This window comes from Bactrocera oleae, chromosome 6, assembly GCF_042242935.1.
Source record: "Bactrocera oleae isolate idBacOlea1 chromosome 6, idBacOlea1, whole genome shotgun sequence".
In the NCBI taxonomy this organism is placed as follows: Eukaryota; Metazoa; Arthropoda; class Insecta; order Diptera; family Tephritidae; genus Bactrocera; species Bactrocera oleae.
Genome location: NC_091540.1, coordinates 72391887 through 72407176, shown reverse-complemented (window position 1 = coordinate 72407176; position 15290 = coordinate 72391887). Strand labels below are relative to the sequence as shown.

Here is a 15290-nt window from a genome sequence, read left to right as displayed (position 1 = left end):
TAGGTATATATTGTTCTGATACAAGATTGTATACACTCTTAAGGGACATTAATATTAAACTAAGCAACACTGGTTTTACCTCCGAATAGGAATAATAGAATATGAAAAATATTCTTATTGGTTTCTCGTGGTTTTGAAAGGCTTAGAAATATATTGAGAATTAAAGGAACTGAAGTGACAACATAATTTTTAAAGTTAATGGCGAGCATATTGCAGTGCTGTAATATAAAAAAATATACATTTGAACAGCTAATTGTCTTTACAGTTTTATAAAATTACGCGCTACCCAACCACTTCGGTCGAATGCTGTGCAGCTGAAGGTGAAGACGATTTGCAATTCTACTGCCATTGCTGTTATAGGAAGGGCATTGTTTAATAATTATTATAGTATTTTTGCTGGCAGAGTGCCTAGCGATTTCTGTAAAGCTGGACAAGCTGGAAAGAAAGGTGAAATTAACGAATATCACAAACTTAAGCATTGACGATGAGGAATTTATATACAATGTCACCGCTGACATTGAGCACTTTATAAACCAAAGGCATAGCTCTAGGTGAGTAGAACGTTTGGCAATGAGTATATCATATATTATGTATGGCTTGGAGGAAACAACCAAGGTGTGGGAAATAAGTGTTAATTTTATTGAATTATATTTTTTCGGAGTTTGTTTATTATGAAATTCCGTTGATTTCAATTATTGACGTATTATCTGTGACAGTTTATATATGTGCCTGTGTATACACAAGAAATTTTTTTGTTTATTCAAAACAAGCGGATAAGTTAAATTATTCCTCACACAATATCAAAAAGAAACTCTTCAGAGCGTGGATGCCTAAGTTTTTCTGTGATATATTATTCGATCAGTAATTAACTCAATATACATACGTAAATTAATTACACCCGCATATATACCATACATACATTCATTTACTCTAAGAGACCATACTAATTTTTTCCTAACCGTTCTAGTGGATTTTAGGTAAATGTATAGTTTAGGTCCCCAAACTAAGGAGGCCTCAAAAATTAAATTTTTTTTTAAATCGTCTTATTTTACGCGTATATTACAAATCCGTGAGCGGAAAGTGAATTTGAGGCCTTCTTAGGTCCCCCACCTAAACTATACATTTTATGTAATTTTACATATATTTACGAATTAAATTTGTTTTTTTTTTTAGAATACTTTCCAAAGAGTGGTATGTAAATATACATATCTTGTGTATTAAAAATGTAAAAAAAATCACGTTTCGCTCTAATCGAAATAGTGCCTAGGTTTTTATGCATCTTGCGTTAATATTTTTTTGTTTTGGTTTTGTCCTACTTGTGGTTGAATGAGCAGTTGAACACTTTTTCTTTGGATGTGATATTTTCCTAATGGAATTCGTTACGCGTTATACTTAAACTAGTTCTAGTGACATAGTTATATATTTATGAGAGGGTGAGAGAAGGCTTTGTAATACGGAAGACTGGATGTGAATCTGATATCATGTTAAAAGTGGCCTCATATATATCTATGCATGTACTTGGAATCATTTGATATTCAAGAAAAGGTTTTATTCATAAACAAATGAAAATTTGTGTAAAATAAGTGTTTTCTTTGCAACGCTTTTGCTTTACAATGCTTTTGTTTTCCGCTTTTGAATACAATATCTATTTATATATTTATGAGGTAAATTATTATGTGTTCTATAAGTAAAAAATTTCTTCTGCGATAACAAATTTAGTGGTCAAGGGTCAACCAAATAAATATGTTAATTTCCTAAATAGTTGAGTCATACATAATAATATATTATCTAATAAGTAGGGATTTAGAATAAATTTTTATTTACAGCTTCTTGAAGGTTAATACGATGGTAAATTGTTAAAGCATTTTATTCATCGCTCGAAATGATTCTTTTTTGCGTCATTAATGAAACAGTAGATGAGAACATGATGGAAGGCGAATCAATTATTTTTAGAACGAGGAGAGATTTTAAATTTTATTATATGAAGTTTGGGATCCTAAATATGGAACATCTTATTTTAATTATCCTTAGAAATCTAATTTGTAAATCCTATATCCAATTAAATACCATTCTATTCACCACTTTCACCCCGCTTAACACTATAGTATCAACATAAACTGCAATGTTTACTTGATTACATAATATTCTCATATATCTTTCTCTTCTGATGTTACTCTTTCATTGTTTAGGTAATTTACTTACTTCGCCATTCTGATATTAACCAGTTTTTGCAATTTTTCTGTAAATTTGCTAAAACTATAAAATCACATAAATTTCAGGATCTAAAATGTCTAATTTGTTACGTAAATACTTACTCTACTGAAACTTCTTTTATCGTTACAAAAGATTTGAATATAGTTCAAGCAAACGCCATAGCAAATAAACTTCGTGTCTATGATCTGTAAATGTGTATGTATATATTTATATCGTATTTAGGTAAGAATATTTGTCCATATTTTACAGTGTTCTACTTTTCCCACCTGTGAACAATTTTCGCCGTTTCCTTATTCATCAGGCATGTGAGCAATTTCGCCAGCAATACGATCTCTTCACTTTTTCCGTGGGGCAGGGGCCATTCCGCCGCACTGTTGTCTGTTTTCGGAATCAATTATTGGATCCGAATAAATTTACAGAGTCGACGGCAGCAGCAAATTTTGAGTCGTAAGTATGTGCTTCACACTCTACTTCATATGTACATATATATGTATATGTACATGTTTGTTAATAACAGAATAATGTTGATTCGTAAAAACTCTTGATCATACATTTTTTAAATTTGTTTTTCTTTTTTTGCTCAGGCGAAAAAAGTCACCAGTGAAAAATTGGCGCAGTGAGCGAAAAACTGCACAAAACACGCTTGGTAAGATGGGTGTGGAGAAAAGTGGAAGTGAAACCCGCTGTAAGTTAAATATGCATTTATTTATATTATATATATACAATACATATATATTTATAGAATTAGGGTGATTATAGGTTCGTATGGCGTATTGTAATTGACTTATTGATAAAGAAATAAATTCTAATGCCTATAAACGTATAAAAGTACTTGGTCACTCCATGCATTGCATGCCTAATACATCATATTTATTCATATGTCTCTGAGGACTCTGAAATAATTGTAATATATTTAATTGCAGCATCTTTTTTATTTGTTTTTATCTTTCCGGTTTTCTAATTTTTATAAGTTATTGCGTGAAATTTGTTAATATGATTCTCTAGAATATATATGTACGTTCATTTAGAATATTCTCTCCCAAATATCTACACAAACCATAATTAATTTCACACTTAAATTCCTATATAAGTAGAAATGAAGAATATTTTATTCGCCAAGTCATTGTCTATCCAAAAATATAACAAAAGCCGGCTAAATATTGTAGATATGTGTGTATATACTCGTACATGCAGGAATACTCACATTTACATATGTATGTACATATATTGTTTATTTATTGCTTACACGCATATAAGCGTATATACAGGCAATACGCAAATTGGACATAGCGCTTTGCGGCAACCTATGATGAACTCCAATGCTGAGGCATTTTTTAAGTGTTTGCGCTACATAGTCAAATTCAAGGTCGCTATTCATATTTATTTTTCGTCTTTTTGTTCATTTTCTTTTGTACCTTCACTTCTACTTAAGTTGTTTCACTCCCTTTTTACGCTCATGCTCACTGCGTATCGGCCAAAATTTTGTACGTGATGTCGCATTTGCGTCTCAGGGTCGAGTAACCAGTTGGCCAAGTCAAATGCCGCTCCCCTCCCATTGAACGCTCAACAGAGTTATCGTATTTAACTTTAAGTTTCTTTCGACACTTTATCATTTTTGTTCGGTAATTCTTTTATTTACATTTTTATTAAGTAACAGTAAATAGTAAATTAATTGAATGGATGAATAAAAAAAAAATGAAATAAAAATGTATTATTTTAATTTTATTATTACTAAATAATAGCAACAATTTTAAATTGTGCTAACTTCAAGGCCACTTTAGGAGAGCGAGCTCACTCTCTCTAGGTGTACAAATTAAAAGATAAAAACAAAATAAAAAGAAGCAGCAAAACTTTTAAATTTGGGTCAACATTGAATTTGTATTCAACAAGTATTTCCACGTTAATAAGTTGAATGCATGCACACAAGCAAATACATAAATACATATTTGCACATAATACCAATTATTTAATTTTGCGTTATTTATATTTATGTTGTGTTAATTCATCAATGTATAAAATATGTTTTTCATAATTACTACTTTAACCGTTCCATTTTTGCGTGGAAATAAATTTAATTAAAACAAGTAAGGAAGGGCTATGTAACCGAACATTTTATACTCTTGCAAAGTCAAATGGTATACTCGTTTGAGATTTCTTTGTGGATTGACTGATATTTTCGGTAGAAAGTCAACTATAGGCACTGGGGTCCACATATTTAGTACTTAGGAGCTTGAACAGTTTTGGTTCGATTTAGACAATTTTTGGTCACAAGGTGGCATACTTTAAACGTATTATTCACGAAAACTTTTACCCCGATATAATCATTGTTGCTTGATATGCATAGTGGAAAGTGAAAGAATCAGATGGAATTGAAAATGTGTTATATGAGAAATAGGCGTGGTTGTAGTCCCATTTTCGCACTATAACATAGAAATATGAAAAGAACGTGATGCACCGAATTTGGTTGAAATCGGTTAAGCAGATCCCAAGATATGGGTTTTAACCTAAAAGTGGGCGGTGCCACGCCCACTAACTAATTTTGAACGCGGTTCCTATAAAGTCATCTCCTACCATCCCAGAGATAAAATTTAATGTCTCTGGCGTGTTTAGTGCTTGATTTATCGCGCTTTTAGTAGTTTTTAACAGTACCGTTATATGGGGAGTGGGCGGAGTTGCCACCCGATTTCAACTATTTTCACACTGAAGGTAGAGGTTCTAAAAATATTTGTCCAGAGTGAATTTTGTTATTATAGCATTAGCGGCTTAGGAGATATGCACATTAAACCTATTAGGGCGGGACCATGCCCACTTAAAAAATAAAATTTTAACTGCAGATGCCCCTCCTTAATGTGATCGTGTGTACCAAATAACAGTCTTGTATCTTATTGTGGAGCTTAGTTATGGCAATTTATTTGTTTTTGATTAATGGCGTTTTGTGGGCGTGGCAGTGGTCTGATTACGCCCATTTGCAATACCAACCGGTCACGGTACCAAGAAACATGTCCACCAAGTTTCATAAAGATATCTCAGTTTTAACTCAAGTTAGAGCTTGCACGGACAGACGGACGGACGGACAGACAGTCACCCGGATTTCAACTCGTCTCTTCATCCTGATCATTTATATATATATAACCCTAAATATAACTCGATTAGCTTTAGGTGATACAAACAACCGTTAGGTGAACAAAACTATTATACTCTGTAGCAACAGGTTGCGAGACTATAATAAACCATTGAAAATTTGAATCGGATTATTAAAAAAAATAACAAAACTAAAGTTCGGACTATGGGCAAGAGGTCAAAATTTCTTATTTCATAAGCTACTCGCCCGATTATAACCAAGTAGTTTGTGACATTCTCATTATATCATCTTGGCGCAGTATAAATTTTTGGAATTTATAATATACCATATATCGAAAAATCCTAGCTGGTTTGACATAACATAATGTGAAGTCGGCTGAGCTTCCTCTTAGTTACTATAACTAAATTCGAAAAAGATCGAAAAATTATTTTTTGAATATGGCATTTTTCTCCCTTACAGTATTTAAAACGAACTCATTAGATCTCTATCGACCTCCTGCCTTAAGAAATTATAATCAGAGTGGCGCTTCGGCTGATGGTGTAGCTGCCACTTATACACTCAGTGCAGCGGTGGCAGAACGTTCGTTTACAACAACTGCGGCTGACAAAACCACACTGTTATCTACCTCAATATCATGCAATAATTCTCCGACACATGCAAATGAGAACAACAGTTTTGATAATAATGCAATGACCTCAAGGTGCGTAAACGAGGACCGTGGCACAACAAAGACAACGACAACAAGTATATCGGTAATTAAATCAGAGGTACCAACAAGTGGCGGGGATATGCCAACAGCGCCAACGACAAGCACAGCAGTCAGTAGCAAATCTGCCCAGCAAAGGTAAATGAACGAAGTAACAGACATACAAAATATACTCGCGAAACTCACACACACACACGCGTAACAGTATTGCTGAAATTCCTCAACGAGTTTATGTGTAATATATGTACAAAGAGTTTCGTCAAAGACAGGGAAGAGAGAAGGCTCAATTATTTCGGCATATGTATATATCTCGTTTGCTCATGATTTTTATAAACAATATTTGTATATGCACATTTATACTCGTATATAGGGCGAAAGCATTAAATTTATATTTTATAATTTATACATTTGTGGGAACTCCTTCGTGATGCCTAGCTTTCGAGTACTATTGAGAAAATTTGGAAATTTTTAAAATAGTATAATTCTGTATTATTTTTATGCCGATCTGGTTTTAAAAATAATAGTAATATTATTTTTAGAATTAGTATATTAAATTTTGATATAATTTTGAATACATCATTTTATCATTGTATGCCTAATATTTTCGTTAGGTGCCTGATTCGACTTTTACTCATTACCATAGTCCATTTAATTCAGATCTTAAATATAAATAAATAAAACTTGTCCAAAAGTAAAATTAGGACCCTTTCTGGTATATCTTAAAGGTTGTTTTTCCATAATTATTTTATCTAGTGAATTTTTATAAATTCCCTGAAATCTCATTCAGTGGGAAATTTGAAAAAATTAATATTATGTTTTCCACCAAATTAAAGTCTTTTTTTATACATTCTTATTTTAATAATGGCCATATTATTGTAAATATCTCAATTTTAAGTTTCCTGTATATTTTCAACAATGCAATAATTCAAAATTGATGATTGTGTTATAACTAAAATCCAAAGCGTATGAAAACTACGTTCCAGTACAGGCCTAACCGCTAGCTGCGCTATGAGTAGCAAGAAGTTACCTCATCGCAATCCAACGTGTTTAACTAGTTTTGTTGCATTTTACGGAGTTCTTTTGTGACTTATATGCCATTTTGTTTTGCTCCTCTCTTTCTTAGTTTCGTATGTGTAGGTTGCTGCATTTATGTTTATGTGATTCGTTCACCTGTCTACCGCACATTCATTCACCTACTTACCCCGAAACACGCAAACGTGCTTACACATATATGTACATACATATAATTGTTGGTTGTAGTATACATAAGTATGTATAAACATCCAAATACAGATATATTTTATGTGTACATATGTATGAATGTAGTGTGTAATATGTGTTTGCTCATTGCGTTTTGGGTTTTTGCTGTTTTACTACAACCATTTTTGTATGTATTTTATTTACTTACATATACATATATGTTTCGTAGGCAATCGTCAGCTGTAAGACGTGAACGTCGACCAGATAGAGCGGTGTATATTCCAAGGGCACGGCGCAGTCAAACTACCCCGCCAACGACGCCAGCAGCTACACCTATGGAAGTAACAGGGTTACAACAACAACATAGCAAAACAAATGATATCGCACCATCGACTGCTTCGTTAGCTCCGATGCCATCAACGACTGCTTGTAATAATAACAACAATAATAGCTGCGGCGGCAGTAATCAGCAGCGTTTGGCAATTACTTCGGAGACAAGAGCGTCAGTACACACTACAGCGTCGACCAAGTTAGACGATATATCTGGAAACAAAAGTGCAGGTATTGCAGCTGTTTGCGCCGGAAAGAAGACGAAATCATCTACAGTAAACAATCGCGAACGCAGAGAACGTTCTAAAAAATCGACTCTTATCGTTGAGGCTCAAGACGCGAAAATATCTAAATTATCATCGGAGCGGACCGAAACGAAAACAATACGGAACGGGCATGATTCAATATCACTTACCGATTCGCGTGATACTACAGCTGCTTTCATAAGTCAACAAAAACAACTGCATTTGAATACTGATAATATACAAAATCTACTGTTATTCGAACAACAATCAACCGAAGAACAAAAAATACCACCAGAAACCATTGTTAACAACGAAATGAATACTAATTCGAGCAGACGAAGTAAAATGAAGCAAAGTAATACTGAAAACGCAAGCAAAGTACAGAATTTACGAATAGAAGATGTTGCATCAACAGAAAATGGTACAAGGAGTACAACTAAATGTGATGTAGAAGCACAAGAATTCCAGCGAGCATCAAAGGTAAATTAAAATTGCCAAAGAGTAAATGAATTGCGAGGTTTCATGGGACTATCGTTAACTAACACACGCAATCAATTATATTTGTTTGAATGTATATGTACATATTTTTATATAAGTACTGTGATTAGCAATTTAGTTAACTGAATAATTTGTTTAATAAGCGGTTCATTTCGCAAAAGAATTCAAAGTTGAATTCAATCAATACTGTCATTTGTGTTATGTATAACGATTTATCTCACTATAAGTATATTGAAAATGTTTTAGATTGCTTTGTTTTTTGTTATTTTCCTTTTTTAACACTAATTCCGCCAAACTTAACCCAAACTTAGTTCAGAAAATAGTTTTTCTACCATTTTTAGCGTTTTTATGGAATAAATTCTATTATATAATATTCGCAGGAAATAAACCGTAGTAATCGTCGGATTATTAAGCAAACATTCGTCTCAGATGTACTTGAAATTCCCGAGAAAATCGAAAATGGCTTAGAATATGACAAGGGATCCAATCGAAGAAGTTCAAAAATTATTCCCGTTTCGACACCACATCGCTCTGCCGTAGATAGTACCACAGAAGAAGAGGAAGAAGACGACTGGGAAACTTTGTACGACGATAGTGGAGAGTGTTTAGATCCGAAAATCATGCAAGAACTCACAGCTTCGGTGGGAAAAGTGAAAATCGAATTGCCAAAAATGGATTATAGTGTATATATTTGTCTGGAGTATATATTTAATTAATAACTAAATTTTATTTTGACATATAGGCATATCTTACAAAGCAGTCTATACTCAACGATGAGGAATTCCCACACGTACTTGAAGTATCCAATTTCCCTGTCGAATTTAAGAATCATGACCTTCTTATGGTTTTTTCCCAATACAAGGAATCTGGTTTTGATATTAAATGGGTGGATGATACCCATGCCTTGGCTGTGTTCAGCAGTTCCCGAATTGGTGAGTTTGTTAGGTCAATCCAGGAAAGCATAAAACGTTGTAAATATTTATGAATATCTTTGTTTTAAATAGCTGCTGAAGTTTTAACCATGGGCCATCCATTCGTAGTACTTAAGCCATTAGCGGAAGCTACAATAGAATCTCGCTTAAAGGCTAAGAAATGTGCTGCATCCCTGCAACCATATCGTCAAAGGCCCGAGACGTGTGCAGCACTCGCACGTCGCCTTGTTACCGGAGCTTTAGGTGTGCGCCTGAAAACAGCTGCCGCAGAAAGAGAGAATGAGAAACGCGTACTACGCGAGGCCAAAGGTAAACTTTGTATTTTAATTCGAATTGAAATCTACAATGTTGTTTCTCTAAAATAATAAAGAACGTAAGATGTTAGCAGCTAAACAGCGAGATGAGATATGGGAAAGCTAGATATCAATGTCTGCAATATATTTGTGGTACTATTTCCTGCCTGCATTCTAAATAATAACGGACTATAAATAAACAATGAAAATCGTTTGAAATGCGATAAATTGTACTTGATATATCTTTTTAAAGATATCCCAATAAAATAGTTAGTCATAAGAAAGTAGTAGAGAATTTGTAATATATATATATCAAAAAGATTCACAAGAAAGGGTAATAAATTTGCTCAAAGAACTATTTTGTAAATTATTTAAATTTGAGCAGTTTATTTACATTTATTTGTGAGTACATAAGTTAAAATTTATATAAGATGCCAATGTACTGAGAACTGCAATATTGAAAACAATATATGTATGTATATTTTTGCAATATTTTAGTGGGTAAATTACGAGTAATGGGAAGAGATCTATACAAAATACATGCAATTTATGGATGTAAGAGATTTTATTGTATGTATTGTACATTTGTGAAGTTGTTTCTTTATAAGATAATATTTTGAAAATAAATCGTGATAAAGCCGAACTTAGTTATGTATGAATTTTCTCAAAGATTCTAGGTAGAACACAGTTCTTCAAAGACTTAATTAATGGGAATTGATTTTTAAGATAATCTGAGATGTGTGTAAGTCGAAAAACCCTAAAAATTTATTGTTTCGATTATGTTATGCATTTTTGCATATGTCGTGCCATCGAACACAGTTGTTGAATCTAAAGTAGATGGTGCCTATAATATTTCTTATCGTCGCAAACTTTTTACAGTACTTGTTTTTTTGTTTTGATAAAGATGTAGCAGAGAACGTATATTGGTTGGCAACTAAGTAATTGCGGATTTAAAAAAAAAAATCTGAATTTTTTCATGGAACTAAATAACTTTATTCTGTAATGTATTGCCCGATTTGATCAATGACCTCTTGCCATCTTTCAGGAAACGTCATAATCCCACGTTCATAAAACTTCTGGTTTTTATTAGCAAATAACTGAATCAGGTACGATTTGACATCATCATCATTATTGAAATGTTTACCATTCAAGGAGTTTTGTAAAGATCGAAACAAAAAGTAATCCGATGGTGCAAGGTCAGGACTATATGGTGGATGTGGCAAAACATCCCAACCAAGCTCCAATAATTTTTGCCGAGTGACCAAAAATGTGTGTGACATTGCATTGTCATGATGGAATACAACACTTTTTCGATTTATCAATTCGGGCCGCTTTTCTTCAACTGCATTGTTTAATTTCGTTAGTTGTTCAATGTAGACAACAGAATTGATTGTTCGGTTGGGTGGTAAGAGTTCAAAGTAGACAATTCCTTTATAATTCCACCAAACTGATAACAAAACCTTCTTTTAATGAATACCAGCTTTTGATGCTGCTTGAGCTGGTTCACCTGGCCTGCTCCACGATCTTTTCCGCTCGATATGGTTGTAAACAACCCATTTTACATCGCCAGTTATAATTCGTTTTAAAAATTGATAATTTTCATTACGTTTCTTTAGCAAATCGCAGCTGTTAATGCGTTGCGTTAAATGCATTTCTTTCAGTTCGTGAGGAACCCATGTATCGAGTTCTTGAACATAGCCAAGTTGTTTTAAGTGACTTACAATGCATGTATGTGATACCTGAAGCTTTTCTGCAATCTCACGTGAATTACCAACTATCAAATAACACAATGTGTTTTACATCAGAGAACGTATAAAAATAATATTTTTATAATAATAATAATAATAAATAATTCATTTACGTTCTCTGATTATATACATACAGAATAATCTACATTCTCTGCTACGCCAGCAAATCTAAAAATTCAACTGAAGCCATCTATGAGTGAAATCCGCAATTACTTAGTTGCCAACCCAATACATTCTCTGGAAGAATTATAAATTTTCTGCCATATGTGGTTTTGATTATGCTAACTTAATTTATTTTAGATCACATTGGTATCATTAATAAACTCTTGCACCTTGCCAATAGATGTCGCTCTTTAACCATAATCATATGTTGCGTTTACCAACAGCTGTTTTCCGTAAAGCAGAATAACACGGCACATTACAGAATTAAATTAACTAAACATGATAAAATCTTGCATATTTCGGGAAATTCGATATAATCGATTAAATATTCCATTGTTGCGCACGTTCAGTCATGTATTTACGAATACAGAACCACAGAAAGATAAAGGTTGTGGCAGTGAAAAAGAAAAGGTCGGTTCCTCCACTGACACCAATTCTGCGCCAATGGTAATGATTGCGATGATAAATGCTTTTCAGTATATTCAGTTTATCAATTATAAATTCAGATTAAGCAAACAGTAGCAGGTACTGTCAGCCACAAATATCAAATATTCCAAGATAGAGATGCTAATGAGATTTTTGACGTCGAAGAAGAACGCTATCGGTATCAAAAGGAGCAGGAGCCAAAAATTACCGAACACGATGAATATTTAGGACTGAACTTAAATCGTAATTGTACTATCTGATATAAATTATTTCGTAATATTACATAAATTATTTATAGATGGTAAACATGGTGTGTACGATGTGGAAGATCTGGTTGATGTACTACGAAAGGAAAAAGCCGAAGATGTGTTTGTTTGTTCTGTCCCTAAAGATTTAAAGTATGTAGATTATATGGTGGTATGTAGTGGTCGCAGTTATAGACACATGTTGGCAATTGCGGAATTTGTGCGGCATATTTATAAAGTAAAGCGAACGAAAGGAGAAATTTTACCAAAGATCGAAGGTGAAAACAGTCGGCAATGGATGGCATTGGATCTGGGTAGATACACATATATATTTTCAATGAAATACTTGATCTAAGGATATAAAATTGTTGCTTTAATTATTTAAGGTAACATTGCTCTGCATGTGTTTTCTCCTGAGTTACGCGAACAATACGATTTGGAATCGTTATGGGCGATAGGAATTGAGTATGACAAAGAAACACATAAATCGCAGGATCCATTTGTCGAACTTTTTGAAAAACATTCTATATCGCTGGGTGGCACACATCCTAAGAGAACAATTACCGGTACCTAATAACCCCAAAATATTTATGAGTTCATACATTTGTTTTAAGTGTTAATTTATTAAATTAACAAATCAGTCACCAATTTATAAAATTATTTGAAAACTTCTTATGAAAATCGTATAAACTTTGGAAAACAAATTGATCCTCGATTTTATTGCCATAGTTTTTAATAAGGTAGTTAATACTTTTCTCATGAATAAGCGCAGAATTCCAACCAACATTTTTGGCGGCTAAGTAATCTGTAGTAGGTCCGTCTCCAATATGTAAGCATTCTTTGGGTTTTAGGTTCTCCAAATCAGATAACTTTCTGGCTAAATTGAATATTTCAGGACTTGGTTTCTCAACGTTGCTATCGTAAGAATTAATTGTAAAATCAAAATAATGTTTAATTTTCATATTACGCAAGAGTGTGTCTAAGCGAGGATCAAAGTTTGATATTACGCCTAAAGCTATTTGTGACTTGTGACTGCAGTGGTTATCATCAACGTCGTTATCATTATGGTTTGTAGCGAGTTGTTGTTGTAAACGTAAATAATTAAGTAAATCCACACTTCCATTGCAATGCTGCCAACAAACGCTTGTTTTGTGAAGTTCAAGTAGATGATTTACCAAGCTAGCTAATTTCTCTCCGGGTATCAATGAGCCGCTGTCAGAAAACGTATCTGGATAAGAATAGATTATTTGAATAAAATTATACTCATCCACAATTATTTCTTAATCATACTGCCAATAAGCTGATACCACCATTGCTGCCAGGTAATGCGAGAATTACGTCCGAAATTCGGATATTTTCTATTCATTATATACCTACACAAAAAAAATAAATGTTTTAAGATGATCGAACAATTTGCCTTAGTCTACCAATTAGCCTTAAAATTTTTTGCGAGATCAGCATTGTCACAGAGTACACCGAAAAGTGCACCAATCTCTCCATATTGTTTCCCAGGACTGCCACGAAACTGCAGTAACGTATTGGTGACGTCGAAGGTTATTAGACGTATACGACCTAAAGCACTTGACATGGTTATCGTATGAAGGCAGTCTCCAGAAGCACTTGTATATAATCAAATTTTTTATGTCTATTATTATTATCAACTAAGCCGGCAATACTTGTTATATGTATACTTATATTTGAATACGATGCTATTCGATCAAGACTCTCCCTCCAACTGTTTAAGCGTCCGGTGTGCTCTGTACCAAATCACGTCGACGTTTCGCTATTGCTATGTATTTGGATGATTTATCAATATAAACAAATGTTGATTAGCTCTTCTGACGATTAGCTCGTGGATGATTGGTTATCTATATGCATACAAACTTACATATTTATGTATGTACACGATGAGTTATCAAGTGCTAATAGGTTTAGAAAAATGATGACATGATTTGTATACGTACATATGCATCTTATTACACGATCCGTCCGCTATATCTGGAGCACGTATCATTTCTACCCTAAGTATTTTATTATTGTAGTTCGATTTCGATATCATCAGAAATCAATATATAGTTATATTTTGCATAAATTGTTCTTTACAAAATTTTATAATTAGTTTAAAAATTCTCAAGCTCTAAAATCCTTAAAATAGATAACCTTAAGCAGTGAATGTTAATGAATAGACACTATCGTTAACATTCTCCGATATTACAACGACAACAAATTCATTCATAAGGAATGTGCGTCTGCTACAAAGCAAAGGGCGTTCGTTCATAACTCTGCGTTGCGCTCTGTTTTCTGTGCGCCTGGTCAACCACAATTAATTTTTGTATGAGAGAAATTCGTCTTCAAATCTCGAGGAAGACTGACAAAAAAATGATTTCATTAAGTTGTACAAAACAGCCTCAATCGGTAATCGCATATCCTCAAAAGAGCATAAGTAAATTTTAAATAGCACAGCACAGCAAGAAGGACCAACGTGACAACATAGCCGACCAACATTGTCCCAAATTGTCGATTCAAACTAATTTTGTCAACTCCGCAGCGATGCGCACAATTCGGCGTCAGAACTCAATTTTTTGTACCGGCTCGTCTCCGCGCGAACTCGTCGTTACTACCAAAGCATGCCACCAGAGAGGCGTTTCAACGTTATTTATTGCTTAATTGGTATTGAGAAATACTAATACCTTAGGGCTGCTTTACTTAATAATATAATATTAGCGTAAATAACAATATATGTATAAATTTAAACTTATTTAAATGTTTTTAAAATAAAATCGTTTAATAAAAATATATCTGAAATAATTATGTGGCAGTGCACCTTCTGACCCTTCCTTGCCGGCGATCGTTCAACTTGCTTCGTTCTAGCTGTTCGCGCAAAAAGCAAAAAGTGTTAACAAAAGTCATTGTTTGTGCGGGGCAAGGAGAAGCAAGCATCAGCGTATGTGTATTTATAAATGAATGTGTGTTTGTGATATATGTCATATTTGTGCAAATACGAATAAATAAGGGAACATTTAATAAATATATGCGCATATTTTTCTGAAATATCTTACTTATCTCAGTAAGTAAAATATTTTATTAAAGTAACTGAAATAAGATGTGCTAAGATTTTAATTAATAAAATATAAATAAAAAAACATTTTAAGTTCCATTAGCTCCAGGAATTGAACGTATGTACTCGTATTCGCATTGAGCTTATCTCC

The 15290-nt window shown here is 33.4% G+C and overlaps 3 protein-coding genes and 2 long non-coding RNA genes across 10 annotated transcripts; 2 read left to right on the top strand and 3 right to left on the bottom strand.

The window, feature by feature from the left end:
• Positions 1–55: 55 nt before the first annotated feature.
• Positions 56–10143, top strand: LOC106619674 (uncharacterized). Of its 4 annotated transcripts, XM_036364141.2 has the most exons (10): positions 56–194; positions 266–551; positions 2516–2661; positions 2799–2899; positions 5756–6140; positions 7432–8257; positions 8656–8958; positions 9018–9207; positions 9280–9516; positions 9578–10143. In XM_036364141.2, exons 4-10 carry the CDS (start codon positions 2866–2868, stop codon positions 9625–9627), a joined length of 2025 nt encoding a protein of 674 aa, XP_036220034.2. In that variant the 5' UTR covers positions 56–194; positions 266–551; positions 2516–2661; positions 2799–2865; the 3' UTR covers positions 9628–10143. The 4 variants fall into 4 exon arrangements, with proteins under 4 accessions (XP_036220034.2, XP_069967123.1, XP_036220036.2 ...); XM_070111022.1 differs by having other exon boundaries at positions 110–551; XM_036364143.2 differs by having other exon boundaries at positions 110–551; positions 2516–2665.
• Positions 389–2399, bottom strand: LOC138857652 (uncharacterized). Its single transcript, XR_011396840.1, has 2 exons — positions 2316–2399; positions 389–2256 (listed from the first exon to the last, which is right to left on the bottom strand). It is a non-coding gene; the product is annotated as an uncharacterized lncRNA (long non-coding RNA).
• A 449-nt stretch (positions 10144–10592) lies between the features above and the next one.
• LOC118681113 (uncharacterized) lies at positions 10593–11529 on the bottom strand. Its single transcript, XR_011396839.1, has 2 exons — positions 11383–11529; positions 10593–11274 (listed from the first exon to the last, which is right to left on the bottom strand). It is a non-coding gene; the product is annotated as an uncharacterized lncRNA (long non-coding RNA).
• An 80-nt stretch (positions 11530–11609) lies between these two features.
• LOC106619679 (ribosomal silencing factor RsfS-like protein, 312) lies at positions 11610–12785 on the top strand. Its single transcript, XM_014237893.3, has 4 exons — positions 11610–11857; positions 11917–12079; positions 12135–12395; positions 12468–12785. The coding sequence occupies exons 1-4, from the start codon at positions 11690–11692 to the stop codon at positions 12653–12655; spliced, it is 780 nt and encodes a 259-aa protein (XP_014093368.3). The 5' UTR covers positions 11610–11689; the 3' UTR covers positions 12656–12785.
• Reg-2 (Rhythmically expressed gene 2) lies at positions 12685–15049 on the bottom strand. 3 transcript variants are annotated; one of them, XM_070111026.1, is made up of 4 exons: positions 13970–15049; positions 13509–13870; positions 13372–13454; positions 12685–13309 (listed from the first exon to the last, which is right to left on the bottom strand). In XM_070111026.1, the coding sequence occupies exons 2-4, from the start codon at positions 13667–13669 to the stop codon at positions 12723–12725; spliced, it is 831 nt and encodes a 276-aa protein (XP_069967127.1). In that variant the 5' UTR covers positions 13670–13870; positions 13970–15049; the 3' UTR covers positions 12685–12722. The 3 variants fall into 3 exon arrangements, with proteins under 3 accessions (XP_069967127.1, XP_036220037.2, XP_069967126.1); XM_036364144.2 differs by having other exon boundaries at positions 13509–14079; positions 14906–15049; XM_070111025.1 differs by having other exon boundaries at positions 13509–15049.
• Between the last annotated feature and the right edge of the window lie 241 nt (positions 15050–15290).

Excerpts from the sequence above, each read along its gene's own strand:
- LOC106619674 (XM_036364141.2), top strand. The coding sequence starts at position 2,866 with ATGGGTGTGGAGAAAAGTGGAAGTGAAACCCGCT. Across the intron at positions 6,141-7,431 it reads AGCAAATCTGCCCAGCAAAG|GCAATCGTCAGCTGTAAGAC; the intron begins GTAAATGAACGA and ends TATGTTTCGTAG. Across the intron at positions 9,517-9,577 it reads CGTACTACGCGAGGCCAAAG|AACGTAAGATGTTAGCAGCT; the intron begins GTAAACTTTGTA and ends AAAATAATAAAG.
- LOC106619679 (XM_014237893.3), top strand. The coding sequence starts at position 11,690 with ATGATAAAATCTTGCATATTTCGGGAAATTCGATATAATCGATTAAAT. Across the intron at positions 11,858-11,916 it reads ACACCAATTCTGCGCCAATG|ATTAAGCAAACAGTAGCAGG; the intron begins GTAATGATTGCG and ends TTATAAATTCAG. Across the intron at positions 12,396-12,467 it reads ATGGATGGCATTGGATCTGG|GTAACATTGCTCTGCATGTG; the intron begins GTAGATACACAT and ends TAATTATTTAAG.
- Reg-2 (XM_070111025.1), bottom strand. The coding sequence starts at position 13,669 with ATGTCAAGTGCTTTAGGTCGTATACGTCTAATAACCTTCGACGTCACC. Across the intron at positions 13,455-13,508 it reads AAAAATTTTAAGGCTAATTG|GTATATAATGAATAGAAAAT; the intron begins GTAGACTAAGGC and ends TTTTTTGTGTAG. Across the intron at positions 13,310-13,371 it reads GTGGTATCAGCTTATTGGCA|ATACGTTTTCTGACAGCGGC; the intron begins GTATGATTAAGA and ends ATTCTTATCCAG.